Source organism: Daldinia decipiens (genome assembly GCF_022478715.1).
Source record: "Daldinia decipiens strain CBS 113046 unplaced genomic scaffold F4813scaffold_4, whole genome shotgun sequence".
NCBI lineage: Eukaryota > Fungi > Ascomycota > Sordariomycetes > Xylariales > Hypoxylaceae > Daldinia > Daldinia decipiens.
The window spans coordinates 71106-93151 of record NW_026054547.1 but is presented as its reverse complement, the minus strand read 5'-3'; the positions used below and the strand labels follow the sequence as shown (position 1 = coordinate 93151).

At 43.3% G+C, this 22046-nt stretch overlaps 6 protein-coding genes across 6 annotated transcripts; 4 read left to right on the top strand and 2 right to left on the bottom strand.

Annotated features, from left to right (window-relative positions):
* Window positions 1–276: 276 nt before the first annotated feature.
* On the top strand, window positions 277–1673 carry F4813DRAFT_385667 (putative tRNA isopentenyltransferase; the record flags this gene model as incomplete). The annotated part of the gene is made up of 2 exons (XM_049246285.1): window positions 277–345; window positions 408–1673. 2 exons carry the CDS (start codon window positions 277–279, stop codon window positions 1671–1673), a joined length of 1335 nt encoding a protein of 444 aa, XP_049103095.1.
* A 324-nt stretch (window positions 1674–1997) lies between these two features.
* F4813DRAFT_346545 (Clavaminate synthase-like protein) lies at window positions 1998–3917 on the top strand. Its single transcript, XM_049241853.1, has one exon. The coding sequence runs from the start codon at window positions 2085–2087 to the stop codon at window positions 3675–3677; it is 1593 nt and encodes a 530-aa protein (XP_049103094.1). The 5' UTR covers window positions 1998–2084; the 3' UTR covers window positions 3678–3917.
* A 5419-nt stretch (window positions 3918–9336) lies between these two features.
* Window positions 9337–9770, bottom strand: F4813DRAFT_346543 (uncharacterized protein; the record flags this gene model as incomplete). Its single annotated transcript, XM_049241852.1, has 1 exon — window positions 9337–9770. Exon 1 carries the CDS (start codon window positions 9677–9679, stop codon window positions 9338–9340), a length of 342 nt encoding a protein of 113 aa, XP_049103093.1. The 5' UTR covers window positions 9680–9770.
* A 2180-nt stretch (window positions 9771–11950) lies between these two features.
* Window positions 11951–16626, top strand: F4813DRAFT_218763 (TIP120-domain-containing protein). Its single transcript, XM_049239771.1, has 5 exons — window positions 11951–12012; window positions 12092–12404; window positions 12469–15487; window positions 15534–15872; window positions 15933–16626. Exons 2-5 carry the CDS (start codon window positions 12175–12177, stop codon window positions 16413–16415), a joined length of 4071 nt encoding a protein of 1356 aa, XP_049103092.1. The 5' UTR covers window positions 11951–12012; window positions 12092–12174; the 3' UTR covers window positions 16416–16626.
* A 557-nt stretch (window positions 16627–17183) lies between these two features.
* F4813DRAFT_218557 (uncharacterized protein) lies at window positions 17184–18358 on the top strand. Its single transcript, XM_049239770.1, has 2 exons — window positions 17184–17482; window positions 17666–18358. The coding sequence occupies exons 1-2, from the start codon at window positions 17316–17318 to the stop codon at window positions 18174–18176; spliced, it is 678 nt and encodes a 225-aa protein (XP_049103091.1). The 5' UTR covers window positions 17184–17315; the 3' UTR covers window positions 18177–18358.
* Window positions 18359–19114: 756 nt separating this feature from the next.
* On the bottom strand, window positions 19115–20634 carry F4813DRAFT_218541 (small GTPase). Its single transcript, XM_049239769.1, has 3 exons — window positions 19707–20634; window positions 19580–19654; window positions 19115–19510 (listed from the first exon to the last, which is right to left on the bottom strand). The coding sequence occupies exons 1-3, from the start codon at window positions 20466–20468 to the stop codon at window positions 19412–19414; spliced, it is 936 nt and encodes a 311-aa protein (XP_049103090.1). The 5' UTR covers window positions 20469–20634; the 3' UTR covers window positions 19115–19411.
* Between the last annotated feature and the right edge of the window lie 1412 nt (window positions 20635–22046).

Sequence of the window (22046 nt, the reverse complement as noted above, 5' to 3'; positions counted from 1 at the left end):
TCTGATTACCTAAATACGCTAGGTACCTAAATGTAGGTACCTGTGGGGCAATCAGAAGGCCACACCCTTGAATAAATGTGGCTGTGGCGTCTAAGTGTACCTAATGTCAAAATTAGCGATTATTTGCTGTAGTTAGATATTCATTCCAGAACAAAACAATTATATTAGTAAAAGTTATCTCTCGATGGCTCAAATTATTCCCGATGCATATACTTACAGTCCATGATATCGTCAGCACGAAAACTTACCCACCTCCTTAGCAGAAATGTGCGGAGAATGGCCACGACATTTCCAAAGGAGCCTCTTGTGGCTATTCTGGGCACAACTGGTACGGGAAAATCAGATGTAGGTTTCTACCGTCGTCCACCACTTCCTTGCGTGCTTGTCAAAATTAATATTAATTATAGCTTGCGGTAGATTTGGCACTCAAGTTCAACGGCGAAGTCATTAATGCCGATGCTATGCAGATGTACAAAGGTCTGCCAGTTATCACAAACCAACTCACACCAGAGGAGCAAAAAGGTGTCCCACACCATTTACTAGGAACAGTTGACCCTAATGAGCCGACTTGGAATGTTGAAGTGTTCGCACGCGAGGCAACTAGAATTATTCACGAGGTCCGGCGTAGAGGCAAGCTTCCTATCGTAGTAGGCGGTACACACTATTACATTCATGCCCTATTATTCGAAGACGGTTTAATTAGCATAAAAGGCGCAAACGATGATATTCTGAATCATCGACCCCAAGAAGAAAACAAAACACAATTTCCAATCTTGGATGGGCCCACCGATGCCATGTTTAAACGCCTTCGAGAAGTAGACCCCGACACGGCAGATCGGTGGCACCCCGAGGATCGACGTAAGATCAGGCGTTCCCTCGAAATATATCTAACTACGGGGAGACGGGCATCGGATATTTACACTGAGCAGAAGCAAGCAAGGGCGTTGTTCACCCAAACGAGACATCCCTGGCAGTCGTTAATGTTTTGGGTATACGCCGAGCCCGAGGGACTAAAAGAACGTCTTAACAAGAGAGTGGATAAGATGTACGAAAATGGATTAATGGATGAGGTGAAGCTTTTGCACGAAAGCCGGCGAGTGCGGTCCGAGCAAGGCGAAACTGTAGATCTCACACGTGGAGTATGGCAGTCTATAGGATACAAACAGATGGAGTCCTTCCTCGAGGCCAAACGAAATGAAAAGAGCTCGAATGAAGCAGATCAACTAAAATTAGCTGGATTGGAAGATATCAAAACCGCGACGAGACAATACGCAAGATATCAATTACGATGGATCCGACATAAAACCATCCCCGCGTTGAAAGATCATGAGGCAATGGACTTTCTGTTTCTATTAGACAGCTCCAACGCCGATAATTTCTCAGCCAGTGTTCTTGAGCCTGCTTCGAGAATATGCCTACAGTTCTTAAATGGCCATGCTTTAGCCAAACCAATTGAAGTGTCAAACACGGCACGCGAAGTCTTGACGGCCTACGACGACGATAATTCGGCACCGAAAACAGCATTTAAAGTCAAGACTTGCGAACTCTGTGATGTCTCTCTTCAGTCGGAAGATCAGTGGCAAAAACATATTAAGGGGCGAAGACACTATCGTGCTGTTCGAAGTAAGAAGTGGACTGCACTCATTCCCTTTGATTCAAAGAAGCAAAGTTGAATATATATGTATATCTCATAGTTATAGCTCATAGTTACTCGATCATTGAGGCAAGAATTAATTTAAAAGTCGCGTTTTTAAAGATGAATGATAGAGATATTAGGTACCTACCTACCTAGGTAGGTAGTTTATCTATCTTAGGTATTAAAACTCACAGGAAGTTGTCAGCTGGCTCCAAATAGCCTCTTCTATTGGATCGTTCATTCCCGGGTGGATCCGGAAAAGAGCGCCTCGGTTAGTTGGTCTGTGCATGGCGACTAAAGATTTAGCTTCTTTTAGCTTCTTCTATTTTTCTTCTACTTTTTGCTCATCTTACTAGGTTAGGGCCATTCTTTCTTCACGAACCCCAAGTGGGCATTCTCCCACTAGCTATGCCTATGCCTCATCTCTAGCCATAGTTATCATACACTCATGGTCAGTATGTCGCGGCGCTTGCTGAACTCCAAAAGTTTGCAGATATGTTCTGGCGGGTCCACCTTAAGCCTTGGTCTTCGCCAGACTCTTATAAATAGAGCAAACAGGAACTCTATTTCGTTACGTTGGAAACATGAGGTTGGATCTCAGTCAACAACTCAAACTCGTGGATGCAGCACCGCGGGGCGAGGTTTTGTTCCACGGCTTAGAGTCCAAACTTTACCAAGTCGAACTTCGATCGGGCATAAAAGAGGACTAGAAACCCAAGCAGAAAAAGGTTATTCATTAGTCCGACTGAGGGACGACGACTCATTATACGTTGGTAATCCGGGCCAGAAACCGTTAGTCTTGGATCGTCACTGGTTGCGCGACTCCTGTCAGTGCAGCATATGTGTGAACCCAGACTCTGGCCAGAAAAACTTTGGCACTTGCGATGTCCCGACCGAACTCGATATCAAATCAATCCAACCGACTGAAGAAGGAGGTCTTAGAGTCATTTGGGAGGGGGATTTTCTATCATCCGGTAATCATGTGTCCTACTACACAGCTAATCAGCTTGATTCCTTGCGACTCGAATATGAGTTACCCGGAATAACATTATGGGATAATGATTTATTCCAACGGGACCGTCTTACTATTGATTACGACGACTGGATAGCAGGTGAGCATGGATTTTACTCCGGATTACACCGACTTCATACCCACGGACTAATCTTCATACGCAACGTGCCATCTTCTGAGGAGTCGGTCGTATCTATCGCCAATAAGATCGGAAATCTTCAAGAAACATTCTATGGGAGGACTTGGGATGTACGCTCTAAGCCGAATGCAGAAAACGTAGCGTATACAAACTCCTTTCTCGGACTGCATCAAGACCTACTGTACATGCAAGATCCGCCTCGTCTACAACTCCTACACTGTCTTGAGAACACATGCGAGGGCGGCGAGTCTATGTTTAGCGACGGCATCAGAGCCTCCCATCTAATGGATCTTGGGCCACGCTCGCTCTTTGAATATCTACTCAACAAACATATACGGTATCAGTACAAGAAGCACGGGCATTATTATCAGATGTCGCGGCCCGTCATCGCCAAATTAACCAAATTCCACCACCAAGTAGCCTGGTCCCCGCCGTTCCAATCCAGCATTCAACGCGTAGCCAAGACCGCCAGTGGCAGCCAAAATCATCGCGAATGGCTAGAGGCCGCAACCATATTCCGACAGTTCCTAGAAGGCAAGCAATGGATGTACGAATACAAGATGCAGCCTGGAGAGTGCGTTGTATTCGATAACCTCCGCGTCTTGCACGGTCGGAAGCAGTTCAATACTAGGTCCGGAAGTAGGTGGTTGAAAGGGGCGTATATTGCAGATGACGTGTTCAGAAGCAAACTAATCACCTCGAGTAAGGAACTATTAGAGTTGGATAGAGGAAACCAGCTCTCCTTGTTATATCAGGTTTCTAGTTTTAACCTCAAGTACAAAATATGGGACGGGCGTGAGACAATAAACCGGATGACGCAGATTGGAGTTGACCTGGGAGGTGAAAGGAACTATACCCAACCGAACGGTGCTATAATTTCGTACTATTAGATACGAATATGACCACATAAACTACCTAACCTAGGAAGACCTGCAAGGACTACTCAGAATCAAATCGCCAACGCTGAATATAGCTTGTTATATCCGCTCTTGTCATTAATAAACTATAGGTTAGGTACCTATCTATAACTTTGCTGAGTTTTAATAAGATAAACTACCCTTGACCTTCCCTTTTCTGCGCTTGATACCAGCTATTCTACACGGTTGATAGCTGCTTGCGTAAAAGTTGACGCTTCTAATCTTCTAATCCATTCAATAAAGCTCATCATTCCTTAGATATCCTCCATCGATATTTTCGCTGATAAGGGACAAGTAGAGAATTTAATGCACCCCGAGCACGTTGCGGATGAATTGCCGCATCCCCTCGGTTAAAACACTCAAGTGATAGGTCAGAAACAGCTTGCATAACAACGCCCTTTCCTCGTCGGTCTTGTTGACCATAGGCACGCCCATAGTTTCTTCCAATACGACCTACGCTTCTTCGAGCTCTTCTTGTTCTTCCTCTAGCAATCCCGTAGTTACGGGGCCTTTGAACTCTGGCTTCGGTTTCTTCGCAACAGATTGTGAGGCATGGTTTGTAACCTCCGGCGACGGCGCTTGCTGTTCTAGCTCTTGCTTAGGTTCTTTATCCGGTGTTCCCTCTGAAGTTTTATTTGATTTTAGCCCCCTTTCCTTCAATTCGTCGTCTGTAGGACAGTCCGCGGCTCCCAAGGGTGGGCTGCTCGGGGGTGAGATTCGAATGATGATATAGTCGCCCATGGACCGTTCTGAGGAACTGTCGGACATGATGAGTAGTGGAATTCGAAGTGAGAAGATAGATAACTGGGGGCTTTTTGCGAGGTAGGATTTCGTGGTAAGACGTAATGAATATTAGAAATTTCGTGATTTCAGCGCTGCAAATGGCTAGATGCCGAGTTGATATATTAAGTAAATATGTAAAGGTGCTGAGAGTATACGCTAGAGCTTGTGGTGTTTCTAATATTGCCTACAACGCTCACTTTTACCTTTCATCATAAGTACAGTTCCTTCCAACTACTCACGAAACCAGTTGCTCTTCCGCTGCATGGTTAACGACTGCCGTTTTAAATGCTAAATAATATCACAATATCATATGTACTATATATAGGTGCATGTACGTAGATGACGAAACTCCAAACCAATCTCCCTGGCTAAAGGTTTCCTATAAAAAATGTTAGGTACAAGTGCATTGTACGTCGTAAGTTCCGAGGTCATCGTATCAATGTCCCAGTACTACCTACAGTAAGGAGCTCTCTGCTCATATCCGAAGATACGACACAGGGAAATATTACCTGGCAGCTTCTCAAACTTATTCACTGCGATAAAGATGTCCAGTATACCTCAGCAGCAAATAAAAATCGTAAGCCAAAGTTAACCTAATGGAAAAGGAAGGAAAAAAAAAAGGAAAAAGGGGTCACACTGGATACAGCTGCCCACGAAGCAGATTCATATTTACGGTATGTCGCGTAGACCGTATAACCTTGATATCGTGAAACTACAGCGACGATATTTGATTTTACGTGACTAAACTACTTATTTATAATTCCACAGCTATGGCGTTATACGGTTTGTGTAATAAATTGTAATAAACTAATAAGTCTTAATAGGGGCTAACGATTAAGACTGCGGTCAAAATAGCGATCGCGTGGACAACATAAATCAAGTTCAACTTAACTGAGACAATTTCTCTAGAGTCTCCAATGCGTAAAGGGGTACGGTGTTTCGAGCTCCTGCTTCAATAATCTATCTTTCCCCCCAACGCGATCTGATCATACTCTAACTCTAGACACTGCCTTTCCGTGACCCAGAGTCCTTGTAATTTATACATCTCGCCTAGTGCCCCCCTCAAACATCTCCTTTTCTCGGGGTGTGGTTCCTGGGCTATTCTTTCTAGCATTTCCTTCGTTTGCACCCTCAAGTTATGTAGTTCACAGTTTATTTTCCGAATATTCCTTTGTATTTTGTTCTGGTAAGCCGTAGGCATTTTGGCAAAGGGGATACTAAGGGCGCAAGGTAAGGGCCGTTGGGTTGGGAATCACGAGATGCGGTAAGGCTTTTCTAGGTGGGATAAATCAGGGGGCTGTAGTATGGGTCTATGCTATAATACGAAATTATCGACACCAGGGGCGCCGGAAGATACTTATTAAATATGGCAAGCTATATGCTTCGGGATTCAGTATTGATTATATTCACATATGCAAATCATACCAAGACCTTGTCAGTAAACTATCACTATTGCGCAACTCTTGGTCTTTGGTACTTGGGTAAGTAATGATATTGTTGAGATTCTAAACAGGATAACTAGGACAAAGGAAACTTGTAGAATATATTAACCTACCAGGTACTTACGGCCTTACGTTGTTGTGTTATAATTCTATACGGAACAATGAAGCTGTATTCTTGATTTCTTGATGATGATCATTGTGAATTCGTTAACGTTTGGTGTACATCGTAGCTATTTACAGGTAGATATCCAGGTAGCTTACACCTAATCACCCGAAACGAATCGACGGCATATAGTATGACTAGAACACCATAGTAGATCTTGTAATGCGTAAAGGTCTAGTGTCTCGAACTCCCACTTTACTCACGTCTTCTTGTCTGTTCTGTTATTTGATCATACTCGATCTTTAGCCTGCGCTTCTCCTCGGTGTGCCTTCTTTGCAATTCCTGGACATCATCCAAGAATCGCCTCCAACTTGTCCGTGTGTCACGGTCCTGTTCGTGAGCTAGAACCTCTTGTGCCTCAATCTCCTCCCTCTTCAGGTCATGTAGCTCGTGTTCTAGTTCTCGAAGCTTTTTTTGGATTTCTTTCTGACGAGCCGTAGACATTCTTTAAATAGAGATATGGTGCAAGGAGGAAAACGTCGGTCTGAGATAAAATCCCTGGAGTAATTATGATTTGGTTGATTGAGCCGGAGCGTTGAGCCTATGGAGGTTAAGTCCTTAAGGCTGGTCGGTTGGTGATCTAAAAGTCTCTTGCGCCGTGCAAGTAGTTGGGGCGTCTATCTATGTGTAGTTGTATATGGCTAGTATATTGCAAATTGCGGTCATGCTTGAGTGGCCGGGATGGATTTGGTGGCTGTTGCATTAATTTATATTAATGCAATATGAAACTATTGACTTTCAGGAGAGCAAAATATGATAGTCAAATGTGATAGGCCATATGCCACATGAATCAAAATTACATACGTTCACACTTGTAAAGTTTATCAATATTTGGTCAAATCAATGTCACATATCTAATATACCGTGAGCCACTATTTAATTTGGACGATACCTTATTTCTTTTGGGGCTCGGGATGAGACATCGAGAACAAAGAGCACTACGAATACGTATATCCAAGGTACTTATTTTATTTCATTTGATATTGCTTTCGTTAAATACAAATTTCGAATCAATAGCTAAGGTAGTGAGTGGCATTGCTAGGTATTGCTAATAAATATCATTTCTCATTAAGTTAAAGTATCCTTACGGGGGCCACCCTAGTGGGGGCCACCTCAAAAACGCGACACGTTTGCAATAAAGTCCACATATAAATTATTATATAATTTCATTAGTTTTTAATTAATTAAAAAATAAAATTTATTATTTAAATCCTTATTTTTTTACGATTTTAAAATATTTACTTTTTTAGCTTAATTGCGTTATGCTACAGTAATAAACAACGTTTTTGATAGCGTATCTTTATAATAAACGTTTAAAAAATATTTTATATTATAATACTACCTTACGAACTAAATATTAGGCTATAAAACACGAAATAACTATTTAAAAAAACGTTAAAAACTATTGAAGTATTAAAAAAAAAATTAGCTAATTAGGCCGTTACGTTAAGCTGTATTAGTCATACGCCTCCCTTATATCAATTTAAAAATATCGCAAAAAAATTATTAACCCATAATTACCAACTTAATATCTTCGGTAAATATTAACATATATAATTTTTATTTTATTATCCTAATATTAAATCGGCTAAAACTTATTTAATCAATTATAAATAAATTAATAAAACTATAGCTAATAATATTAATATTTTTTTCGACCAACTTAAAACCTTTAAAATTAAGAATATCCCGGTCAGATATATATATAACGCTAACAAAATGGAAATTATAGAAAGGGTTAAGGATAACGGAATAATTATTAACAAAACTTATAAAAAACGTATCGTAGTTAAAAATTATAGTAATAAAATTTAAACGTTAATTATTAAATACATTAATAATAACAGCTAATTTTTAAATTTTTTTATTATATATACAAATAAATATATATAACAATAATGGTTTCTTAATAATAAAAACGTTAAATTTAAAGGCTAAAAATTTATTACATTTTTTAATAATTAGATTAATAATAATATTACATTTAAATAGCTTTATAAGGTTTTTTTAAAAAAAAAAAAACTATTAAATCGTTAATAATAACAATTATTAATTTTTAATAGTTACAATAGCTATATCATAATAGAATTCTTTTAAAAATACTTTATAAATAAAATTTATATTATTTTTATCCCAACATATTTATTACATATTTTATAAATTATTAACATAAATATATTTTTATTAATAAAACAAAACTATTATTATAAATTTATTAAAATATACCAATTATATTATATTTTTAATTTTAATAAAAAGAAATTTATTACAACTTATTAAATAATACGAAAAAAACGTTTAATTAAATATAATATACTAACTAGCTAAAAAGCTACAAAAATCTATTCTAAAAATCGAAATAAACCGTTAAATTACCGGTTTATGTTCCAAAAGGCTTTTAATACTACCCCGGCCCCTCCAAACTTTATTTTTAACCCAAAAAAGCCTAATTTTATCAAAAATATAGCCCCAATCCCTTTAACAACGCCTTTAAATTTACAAAATATTAATATTTTAACTAAAAAACTATTTAAAATTAATATTGAACAAGACTTAAACGTCTTGGCCTTGGATCAAGCCCTATTAAACCTGATATCAAGGACTTTTAAATGATAAAACTGATGAAGGAAAGGAATGACTTGTATTAAAAGTGGATGATACTATGTAAAATGGGTGTGTGCGACCATAAATGGTACTTATACTAAGAATATGATCACATGATCAAGGTCAAGGTCACCTGATACACCAGCACCAGTTCAATATAACGTTTATTAAACCTACAATAAAATTTTTATTTAATAAAATTAGTAAAATCTTTAATAAAACTATTATAAAATTAACTACAATAAAAACCTACACCAAATATTTAAAAAAAATATTAACAAATACGAAACCGTAAAAACGGCGTAAAATATTACCTAATCTAAATTTAACATTTATAAATATTAAAGCTATTATAAAAAAAAATAATTAAAAGCTTAAAAATTAAATAATACAGTTATAATTAACAATTTCAATATTAATTTAAAAAATAAAACCTTATTAATTAAATCGATAGCAAAAAACTATATTATTATTAAAATATAATAAATTGTAAATTAATTAAATTTAATTTAATTAAATAACGTTAAATTAAAGTTAAGGTATTTATTTTAAAGGTTTAAAAATTTAAGGTGGCCCCCATTAGGGTGGCCCCCGTAAGGGTGCTTTGATTTAATTATCTCGTATACGTCACCTAAGATCTTCTACACATGAATTCGCAGGATGCGTAAGCAATCGTTAAGAACTGCAAGCAGCTCTGTAGCCAACCCTGCGGCCTCTTCATATGCGTCTTTGATCTTTTCCCAATCTTCTTCAGTAGGAGTACCGTAATAACAATCCATCCCGTACTTCGACGTAAAGATTTCATAAATAAGGCCATCAAACCGTTTTCCCGAATTGGAAAGGCTGTTAAACTTTTCGCGAACTCGAATTCTAAGACTCCTCTTAATATTTCCATCCAATGCTCTCTCGACAGCGACTCTTTTCGTGCACCATACCTTGGCATTATCTATGACGTTCTTGACATCTTGGCTGTGAGAGGCCATCTTTGGCTACTGCTAGAATGTAAAGGGGAGAGGTTGTATGTTCTTCCTAGTAGGCTGAAATGAGATATTGGTAATGTTTAGTATGAAGAAGTGATGATGAATAGGTAAATTGATAGTGGACGTATAGTTTAAGAATCTAACTCATTGGCTGGGGAAAGAGGAAATATACAATACTGGCTCCATTCTAGGTATGTTATTCAAAAGTTATAACTACATACGTGCCGATTTGATCCTTGCCGGTCTCTGTCACGGTTCTGAGGATTGCCGTGAGTTAGGATAGATTCATTCATGAGTCAAATCAAATTGCTGTACCCCAAGACCATGTTACAAGAGTGACAGAATCATCAATTATTGGTGGTACTAACTGACTATCCCATTGACCGCCGGAGATGATTAATGAATCTGTAATTAGGTACTGATTCACATAATGTCTTAGCATTACGATGGACACTGACTGTGATCTAAATCAGGACTTGATCATGCTATTGAACGATGCGTTTGAAAGGAAGCAGTATATAAATCTCCTCTACCCGGGCAAGGGGACCAATTTTTAAATCCATCTATCAACCATTCATACACCATCCATTTATACCTCAATCACCAATCATTCTTCGATAAACATCGATAATACTTCGTCTTAGCCTGCCAATTGGAAAATACAACATTCACTCTCCCGATTCTAGTAACTCTGGTGACTAAAGATGGCCTCCAACAGCGAGCAGTTCAAGGAGCTCGTTCTCAAAACCCAGGAATGGGCACTGAAGAGAGCTAAAGTCGAAATCGCACTAGAAAATGAAAGCATCGACGAAGAAGTCAGAAGCGATGTCCGTAAAAAGTTTGATGGCCTTTCTGGGCTGCGTAAAGATTTTGAAGACCTGGTAGACGAAATTTACTCGTTATGTTATGAAGAAAACTTGGACAATATCAATGAAAAATTGGAACAGGCTGATGCGGCAGCGCGAGAGCTAATTACAAACATCGATGAATGCTTAGACTCTCTAGGTGTTTAGGCATTACTGTGGATATGAGTAAATGAAGGACAAATGTGATTAAGAAATTATAGGCGGAGTGTTTGCGATGAATTAGTTTGAAAACTTGAAAATATACAGTACTGCGTTGTTTTGTCATATCTTTCTCACAAGGGTGTACTATTAGCGTTGCGTCCATATTATACCAGTGTTCATGATACTCTATTAAAATCCGCCCTGTCTGCTGGTGCAAGTGCCCCTAACCCGTATCCTCTCCCACTTCCAATCCTCTAACAAGGCTGGGATTGGTGTATCTTCGTCGACTAGGAAAGTATATATAGTGCCCTTGTCTCTTTCAAGGAGACCGGGAGCACCCTCATGTCACATAGCATAGGAAAATATCAGTAAGACACTCAGAATGAGTCTTGGATTATTAGGGCTAGGGGTATTTCATGACGTTATAATTATAATTACCAAATGCGTTTACTACGCATTGTAAGCTGTTGATTAGGGGTTAGGGGCTACGCCGTTGGTATGTTAGAATATGCGTAACTAGGTAGTAACTAGGTAGTTACTACTTGAACTAGCTTGTTACTTCTAAACATGTTATTTGATATGGTAAATGCCATGAAAGACATCTTAGGATCTTAAAATAGGTGAGACATTCGGCCTCATGATAGTTTCCTCAAACAATGGTCATGATACTTTCAAAAAGGTATCGAGTCTGTGGGGTGAATATGAGATTAGGTAACACGGCTTTGTTGTAATACGGTACGTATCTCCTGAGATCCACTATAAAGCAGGAAGTTGCACGGCCACATCTGGAACCCCTCCAACTACATAGCTGCCACAGCTGCACAAAAAGCTACTGTATGCACCTAAGGCACGACAGGTAGGTACAACCCCACCATCCGCGGTTTCCTCGTTTATCATTTATCATTTACCATTTACTATTTGTCTTTCAACATTCGTCCCTCGTCAACAATTCCCAATATTTCTTCTTTTTCTGCAACGTTCTTCGCCTATCTTCTTGTTCAGCACACGGGTTTCTTTTTAGCAGCATGATTGTGACTTTGGAGAGTTGGTGATTCCATTTCCTTTTACTTCTATCTCTATCACGTTTCTTAGGACGCCTCGCCTATCCTAGGTACCTATCCTAGGTATCCTAGGCAGCCAGGTACCTGATGTTTCTCGTTAACGCATGCCCATTGTTAGCTTGGTAGGTATAGATGTTGACTTTGCGCAGGAAGACCTTAGTTCAATATTACTCGGTCTTAACGCTCGCCCTAAGATTCGCTAGATACCGAACCTACCTCTACTGTGACGAGGTAATCCTAACCTCTGCGACGAAATCAGATTCACGAGGCAAGTAACCAACCCGAGAAACACTACTTTTATATCGTCCCACCCCTTCTTAATACCATATACTTACTGTGCACTTTAGGCTTGCCATCTTGATCACCTATATATCTCCGCCCTAAATTCCGAGACCCAGCTCGCGACAGCCCCTCCGGCCTGTACATCGCCATGGCAGTCAGCAATCCAAGCTCGCAAACCATCGCTGGGCTCTTGGCCAAACTGGCCGACCCAGATCCCGACTTCCGTTTTATGTCGTTAAATGACCTTCATCAGATGCTTACTAAACAGAAGGTCGATTTTTTAACTCACGATTATAATACTTCATCACGTATCGTCGACAATATCATAAAGACCTTGGACGATCAAAACGGGGAGGTACAGAACCTGGCGGTTAAGTGGTATGTGTGAATTATGAATTATGAATTATAGTCAACCTAGAAGTTAGTACTAATAACCTTGTAGCATCGGGCCATTAGTTACCAAAATCCCCCTCTCAGTTCTTTCACCCACGTTGGATAAACTTAGTGCGGTCGAGATAAAAAACTCGGTGGATAATTCGATACCCTCCCTCGCTCTGCGTAGCGCTATCTCGTCACTTCAGAAGCCGGTTCGAGGAGTCACACCCTCTCGAGAGGTGATCGAGACGTACAATATAGTCAGCCGAGTCCTTATTCCACGCATCCTCGGCTATCCTCCATCTTCCAGCGCGCCCAGGCAAGCGGCTAGCGAATCTCACGGAATACTGGACAAAAATAGAGACCCTACCGTAGAGTCCGTCGACGTACTTATCGAGGTGGTTAGATGCTTCGGTCCCCTATTGCAGCCGCTGGAAGTCGAAAAGTTGCAAGATGTCGTCGTACAGGTCCTGGAAAGGACAACTACACCTTCTCCCGTGAAGAAACGCGCTGTTGTTGCGCTCGCTATTCTTGCGCCTTACCTCACATCTGATGTCCTCGATGGGTTTGTTGCGAAGATCCAGAAAGCCTTAAAACAACCCAAACTTAGTCCAGTCATGCGCCGCCTCTATATTTCTATAATGGGATCTCTTGCTCGGTCGATCCCATATAAATTCGGCGAGCACTTACCTCAGCTCATCGAATTTGTCTTATCACCCCTAAACCAGGAAGAGTTACAGAGCCAGCTCGATGCCCTTAGCGAAGGCAATGATCAACTTCATCCCGAGTTCAACGAAGTCCGGGAGGCGGCTTTAGTTGCGCTCGAGTCATTCTTGGCGTCATGCGGTCTACAAATGAGAGATTATACCGATGAAGTCATCGCGGCATGTCTTCGATATTCGAAGTTTGACCCCAACTATGCGGTCGACGAAGACGAAAATATGGACGAGGAAGATGATGCTGATGACGATGACGAAGATGATGTTGACGATGAATTTGATGACGACGCTGGGTTTGATGACGACGACGACGCCAGTTGGAAGGTCCGCAGATGTGCCGTAAAGGCCCTTTATACCTTGATCTCGACGCGAAGCACCGATCTTCTCGAGAAGGGAACCTTATATAATGAAATTGCCCCTCCGCTAGTTAAGCGATTTGACGAGCGGGAAGAAAGTGTGCGTCTCGAGATAATTGGGACTGTAGCGCTTTTAATTCGAAAGACGGGCGAAGGTGTGATCCAATCTATCTCAACCGATGAGGAGCTCCTACATTCTCTTGTAGGGAACCGAAAGCGTCGAAGACAGAGCAGCGGCGGTATCACATACACCAACAAGGCTCCCTATCTTGGAGCTACTGGTCTTACCTCCCCTACTCGCGAATCAGTTCCGCCAACCGGGCCACGCGCCGACCTGAAGAAGCTCACGCCGCAGATTGTCAAGTCGGCAACCAAGTTGCTTAAAGGGAAACAAATAGCCACGAAGCAGGCAATAATCAATTTGCTGGATGATTTAATCGCGGTGCAGAATGGTGGCTTGGCCGACTATTTTGACCAGGTTATGCAACCCATCATTGACGTTACCAAAGGAATGACAGGCGGTACCGGTTCAACGTCGACTGCATTATCGGGTGCCGCGTCGGCTACTGCTACGACACTACGCATAGCGGTCCTTCGCTTTACAAGTGATATAGCAAAGACTCATTCATCAAACTTATTTCAGCGCTACCTTGAAAGCATTGTTGCGGGGGTGGTTTCTGCAGTCCGTGACAGATTCTATAAAATTTCTAGCGAGGCCATCAGGACAGCCGAAGAGCTGGTTAAGGCTATAACCCCGCCTCGTGCAAGATTGACGACCGATAAGTACAAGCCGGAACTTCACAAACTATACGAGATTATAGTAGATCGTGCTTCTGCGAATGATGCCGATACTGAGGTGCGCCAGAAGGCCATCCAAGCACTTGGGACATTGATCTCGAGAACTTCGTCCCCGGATGGAATCGCTCTTATTCCTAGTGATAAGCGCCAGGCTGCTTTGAACTTGCTTCTGGATCGTCTACGGAACGAAACGACACGTCTATACGCTGTACGAGCAATTGACAACGTAGCGGCACATTCCTTACCGCCTATTGACCTCGACCCTGGTTGGATCGAGCAGGTTGCATTGGAGCTTTGTGGTCAACTTCGAAAGTCAAATCGCGCTCTCCGAGCTGCTAGCATCCAAGCTCTACAGCACCTGGTTCTTTCCCCGGCAGCTGGTAACAAGATACAAGTAGACACGGCCAATGAGATCGTGACGGCTATATTGCCCGTCATATCCACTAATGATAGCTATCTCTTGAGCCCTGCTCTCCTCGTCGTTGCTAAGCTTCAACGAATACATCCACAGTTGATCTCGTCGCCTACTTTCATCAAGCCCATTTGCGAACTTCTTAAGAAGAATATCGCCGGCGTAGCGCTGGAGTCCTTCGTGACTCTTGTGACGAGCGTTGGTGAGACGGGTATAGGAAATCCGTTAATGCGTGGCGTTCTAGAAGTTGGTGTGGCGGGCGATCCCGCGGTCGTGGGTAAAGTTGCGGGTGCTTTGTTTGTCGCGAGTGGCGGGCAGGTCGATGTTAGCGTCGAGGGCTTTATCGACGAGCTCAATAAGTCAAGCAACAAATCGCCACCCGACACTGCCAGGCAAAGTCTTGCATTGGCGATATTGGGAGAGATTGGATTGCGGCTCGGAGCCAAGTCTGGCCTTCAACCGGGCATCTTCTTGCAGCAATTCCACGATGAGCCAGACAAAGTCTCGGTATCTGCCGCGGTTGCTCTTGGGCGTGCGGGCGCAGGGAATGTGTCAGTATTTCTACCAACTATTCTTAACGCAATCAAGCAGCCCGGCGGCCAACAGTACCTACTTCTCCAATCCATCAGAGAGATCCTCCACCAGGCCATTGCATCGTCAACAAACATCAGCTCGTACGAGAGCGAAATTTGGCGTTTACTTTTTTCAGCATCTCAACTTGATGATAATAAGGCGATATGCGCAGAATGCATCGGGCGATTGGCTATTATGGAACCTAAGACCTATATCCCGAAACTACAGGTATGTCTCAATACACGTATTCTTGAATAACTACTAACTTTCGAAGGAACTTCTGGGAGACCCTTCACCAGCCTTTAGAGGTGTAGCTGTACAAGCGCTTCGATACACACTCCCAGACAGCGACGAGTCGTTTGATCTAATGCTGAAGACGGTGCTATTCGATATGCTCTTGACTGTTCTAAAAGATAAAGACATGGAGATCCGCCGCCTAGGCATGACGGCTTTAAATTCAGCAGCACACAACAAACCCGACTTGATTTTACCCCACCTGGGAGAATTAATACCCTATGTCATACAAGAGTCTGTAATCAAACCGGAACTCATCCGCGAAGTTCAGATGGGGCCATTCAAACATCAGGTGGATGATGGATTAGAGGTTCGCAAGGTAAGTAATTGCGGTCTGGCCCGTCTCTAATAGAGTGAAGTTACTGATCATCTCATCTAGAGCGCTTACGAGACTCTCTATGCTCTCATGGAGACAGCGTTTTCACGTGTCAGTTCTCTCGAATTCTACGATCGCATCATCGCCGGCCTTAACGATGAAAATGACATCCGGTCCCTCTGCAATCTCATGCTGAGCAAGTTGATCGTGATTGATCCCGAAGAGACGACTCGGCGCTTAGACGCGATCGCCGAGTGCTACAGGAAGACGCTATCGATAAAACTGAGGGACGGCGCGGTGAAGCAGGAAGTAGAGAAGCAAGAGGAGGCTATTAAAAGCGTACTGCGCGTCACCCTCCTCCTGGTCGAGAAAACCAAGACTACCCTACCTAGTATAAGTGGTGGACCAAGTGGCTCGGTAGGACAAGCTCAGGCGTCACAGGCAGTACAAAACCCCGTGTGGCAACAGTATTGGGAATGGGTCAATAAGGACTTTGAGCGGCAACTCAAGTCGCTGCGGGAAGAGAATAAAGAGATAGCTGCATAAGGGAAGTTCAGGACGCTTACGAAAATATGTAGCTATCGCACCTACCTATGTATCCGGTGACTATGGCTATACCTGTTACGGAATACACGAAGAAGAATTGATTGCTTGTTTTTAGTAGGTAGTATGCGGCTGACTACTGGTTCATAATGATTCAAGTGACATTCCATGATAGTAGATATAAGATGAAAGAGACCTTAATTCGTAATGTTGATTTCGGATGTTTCTAGTGAAGGTTGCATTTCATAAAAGCCACAAAAGCACAAAAAGAGCTACGGCCAAGCTACTCTCAGTTCGGACTACCTACATGTAGGTTAGGCAATTGAGGGTACGTACTGCATTCTAATGACGTAAAGGAACGGTGTTGTTTAGTGGAAATGGTGCCTTTTTAACTGGGGAAGGCCCCACACAAGCTCCGGTCATGGACGCAGTGAGCTGCTACTGCTAAGAATGGATAAAATGGATGACATGGATGGCTTCGAAAAAAGAATCACCAAGCTGCCGGAGCAATTGGCACGGAGCAAGCGAGAAGATTCTAAATAGATAAAAGTTTTACATTTTACAATTTTAATACTTGTACGGAATAGTATTTTTCTAGTATTAACCAGGTAATTATTTCTCAAAGCTAATAACAACATTTATTTATTTTATCTTTGACATTTGTATTCGTCTCGGCAAGCACAAGCCGTTACGGAATTCCTCGGCTGACTGAACCGTAAGAGACTGAACCGTAAGAGAGACATAGCCGACTTACATAAGAAACAAACTTTCTTTGCAATTCCCTCGCTCTAGCTGCATCGAGTTTGTCCTTCATTTCTGCTTCCCTGAGCTGCGTTACCTGTAATTTCACTTCACTCTCTTGTTCCGTCCAGAGGCAGTCCGAGAAAAAAAAACACACAGACAATGTCGACACCTCGCGTCTTTGCTGCTTCTTCCCTGCGCACCGTTGCTAGACGGGCTGCTACGTCGGCTCGGCGGCAGTCCGCACTACGCTCGGCTACGAAGAGAGCATACTCGTCCAGTGGTCATGCCGGAAGTGCGAGCGCGGAAAAGACGAGTGATATGCCTTGGTGAGTAGTTTTTTTATATTTTTTTTTTTTGCTTTTCTGGGTCAATTGGGTAATTTTGAGAGGGTAAAAGACAATATCGTACGAGCAATTGCGTATGGAGAACTGCCGGGGAAGCGGAAGCGGAAGCGGAAGCAGAAGCAAAAATTTGTCTTGGTAGAGGCTACTAACATCTACTACTCACAGGCTCATCGGCTCCGTCGTCTTCACTATCCCAGCCTTAACATGGCTGCTCTCCTCCAGCTCCTCCAAAAAGACCTCCGAGCACACCCACGGCGGCGCCCCCGTCCCTGACGAGGAAAAAGCACCCGCCGTAGAACCCGGCGAAGACTCTTCCTCCTCCTCCTCTTCTTCTTCTTCTTCCTCCACTCCCGCCTCCACACCGCCCTCATCCGACTCCGACTCCGACAGCGACGAAAACCCACCCCCCAAAGACGGCAACCCCAACGCCGCCCACGGCAGCAGCCAGACGGGCCGCCAAGTCCCGCCCCCCAGCGCGGACAACAGCGACGTGGCGACCAACTACGCGGACAAGAAGGCCGCGCACGAGGACTACAAGGAGATGATCCGGCAGAAGGACACGCGCGCCGCCACCAGCTCGTCCGACGTGCCCTCCAAGAAGACCGCCGCCGAGCACCCCCGCGAGGACCCGCAGAAGGGCGACGGCGACGGCGTGCACAAGGGCGGGCCGGCTTGAGATGCTCACATGTGATAAAACGATTATGGGGTGCAGGTCCTTAATGGAGGCTCCTATACAAAGGGGGGGGAGGGGGGTCCTATATTTTGTGGTTTATATGAGGTAGAGAACAGGGGAGAGAATAGCGGTGTTCACGAAAAGTGGGTGGATCCTAGTCCTAGCATAGGTGTGGATAGGGGAGAGCGTGTAATTCTATGTAATACTGCCCATGAGCTAGAGAAAACGGGATGGAAGTGCGATGAGGCTAATTAAATAAAATTCCCCTTGCCATGATAGCTCAAGTATCATGCTTCCTCAGTAGAGGAGCAAGCGATAAGATGTAGTTCTGAGAAGAGAACAGCTAAGATAGGTAGGTATAACTATATGCAAAGCAACATTCACAAAGTCGAACCACGGCACCGGACACGAAGTACTTGCTTTTCATCAGTCTTGATTTCTCTTCTTCTGCTTACTTACTACACTACTATCAACTGTAGTGGTAGTTCCAACATCCCTTCTTTCCCCCCTCGGCATTGCATTGTTGCCATATACCATACAGCGATGATGTGCAAAGATGGGCAAGTAGGTAGGGCGGGTGTGAAGCTCAAAACCAACATCGTGTGGAACTACAACGTCAACTTGCGTTGCGTACCAAACGACTAGTGATTAAAATCATATATGGCCTCCAAACCCCCTCCTCCGGGCCGAAAAAAAAAACCAAGTGACCGAAAAGACAAATTCAGGATCGACGGTGGGTGTATTTTTTGTTGATTATCCATGCCAAAAAAAAAGTGACTGGCAATCTGTCGTCCGGCGATCCTGCTTGGCAAATGCCCTCTCCGAGTCGAGATTGCCCATGTACTCCTTAATGCGAAACTATGTTATAAACCCTAGTGCAAATCGAGTCCGCCTAGCGACGGTTCATACAAAGGAAATGTATCTAGATGTGTATTCTTAACGATTCGGCGTTATTATGTCAGCTCATCAAAGGAATGCTCCCGAGGTAAAGCATCGAATGTTCTAAGGCTGGAAGGCTTGGCCGTCAGGCGTCAAGAACATGTTTCGGCCATGTGGCAAAGCTACAGGATTTATAGGTCCAGAACTGGCTGGAACTCGTATTGTCGTAAAGGCCGTTGAATATCGTAAAATGTAAAGGGGTGGCGTGAATCGAAACCACGCAATTATAATAAGGGCTGGATTAACACCACGCAGGGCCTCTTCCAACAAACACTACAAAGTGTAGGTTGGGTTCAAGATTAAACCGACTGGTAGAGCAGGAGGGGCTCGCCAACATTTTCGATCTCAGGTATCGTGCACTTGAGGTCAAAGGCCTTTGATAAGACTATCTTGAAGATCTAAAGAGAGATAGTTAGCATGGCTCCATTTAAAATACCAGCAGATGGCGAATATGAGACGGGACTAACCTTCTGGACGTTGATGCTATGACTAGTACTGCTAAAGATAAGAGCAGCTCGCATCGCCTTGGCGAATCGTTTTGCCTAAATCGGTTGTAAGCTACAGTTCCTTATTTCATGTCACATGCAAGCTTACCTGGTTCGAAATTTCCTCCTGGTCCTCTCTCGGAAAGTTAACGAAGTGGTCATATTTCGTTCCTACCAGAATAGGAATCGCCGTCTTGTTGAAGCCTCGTCCCTGGCGATACCACTCCTTGATGCTATTAAGCGTACTCTTGCGCGTCAAGTCGAACATGAAAAGTATGGCAACGGCATCGTTGCAAACTAGGGGAAGCATGTTGACGAACTCTCTCTGGCCGCCTAGATCCCATATGCTGAACGTTATCTCGGTATTTCGTATGCTGATCGTCTTCTCCATGAAGTTGACACCCAACGTCTGAATATAATCCTCGTCCCAACTACCTTCGACATATTTTACCATCAGTGATGTCTTCCCAATCTGCGCATCTCCCACCATGCCGACCTTGATCACGACGTGGTTTCGAGTATTGCGATCTGCACCGTTGCTCTCCCTCGGAGTCTCGCCGGTGTAGTGCCTTTCGCCAGGACCGGATGATGAAGCAGGTCTCGACATAGACTGCGCAGGAGGTTCATATGGATGGGCCTCGAACTGAGCACTGGGATCGACAACGTTTGAGTCGATAGTGTTGGGGTCGATGTCATTGGTGTGCGCGTTGTTGGCTAGTCCTCGGTCGAGAGACTGCGATTGCCGGTGGTGAGGTTCGTGACCGCTTGATTCACCCCCGATATGCATAGGCCCATCGAAACCAACAAGGGTATCATCCTGGACATCGTGGACATCGTGGGGGAGAGACGCAGCAATGTGATCTTGCTCCATCGTGTCTACGACGTCGTGGAACTGGGCTCCGGACCCCGCCGAAAGGGTTAACGAATCCAGGTTGGAAGGCGACAGTGGAGAATACGAGGCAGAAATGATAGCCGGACGCTATTCAAACGCAAGGAATGTGGGCGAATCTCGGGACGGATGATGAGAAGGTCTCAGATTAGCCCCGTATTCGACTTCATCGGAGTTGTCTTGGAATGGATAGCGAGGGTTCCGACAAGTAATGAGGAATGTTGGGTACGAGTACTTCAGCGTCTATGAGTGTTAGTCCTGATGGTTATGTATATGGGGATGAGTTCAACTGGCAACCCGTCAAGGTTAGGCTGTCGATCCCAAGATGCAGATGGTATGTAGGTAGGTAGGTTAGGTAGATATCAAATCTGGTAGGAAAGGGGAAGATGAGGACCAGAATTTCTTAGAATTTCAGGCGATAGCAACTGACAATTTGGTCGCCCACAGATGAATGCCTAACCTAAGGTTGTCCGGGGTAGTAGGTAATAATTTCGTGCATACATACATACCTTCGTACCTGAGGCGGGCCTTCGAAAAAGGTCAAGACGTGCAGTGGTGGAATGGTGGTAAAGTCCAAGTCGAGCAAAAGTCAAGGTAGGATGCTTAACGATGCGGGATCCCGGGAGATGTGACGGGTGGAACCTTAAGAAGTACGAAATACTTGATGTATGTACTATGTACGCGATTGAGGGGCAAAAGGCAAAGGGGGCATTTGCGACAAGGTTAACTGGTTTGGGTGGGATTATTTTTAGGTGGGTTATCGCACATGTGGGTTATTGCTTACTTCAGTAATCCGTACATTAGGTTAGGTAGGTACATTAACGAGTTTAATGTTTTCAGGCAAGTGCCTACCTCCTTAGGTATGTAAGGTTCTGTTTCTTCTTCTACTCTCTTCCAAGTACCTTAGGTGCATATTGTAGCTAACAGTTGCAAGCTTTGGCGCGGCCAAGTTTATAGTACCAACAGCAACGAGCCAATAAAATATCGCAAAATACAGGAGGATGATCACTTGTCGAACGCGACGCGAAACGTCAATTCGCGAAAGGAAACACAAAACATTTGATGTTGTTATTCTGAATCTGGTAACGTTAATAGGCCGCCAGCTACCCATAGGCAGGTCTATTCTCACGTGTGACATACGGACAGTCGAATCGGAAACCATCCTGGCTTTTAGGTATTTAGGTATTTAGGTATTTAGGTACGTACATGTATGTCTTACCTAAATCAATGTTGCGGAAATCTCCCGTCAGCAGACGAATAGACAGCTAGTAGCTGTTAACGTTGTCGGTTGCAATTGGCGCTCCGGACAATTGTTTACTGCGCTGTTGACGAGGGGGGGCAATAAACCTGACTTGCTTGGTATTATATGAATTTACGTAAACCATAGAGACATTCTAATTGAATATGAAGTTAATAAGTTAATAGCCTATCAGATCAGAGGAAGTAATTTAGGAAATTATCTTGGACGATGTCAATGAGCTGGGTTCATGGTATATGAAACTCGCGTTACGGTCTACATTTAAGAAACACATGTATTAGGCTTAGCGCGGAGAACAGTCT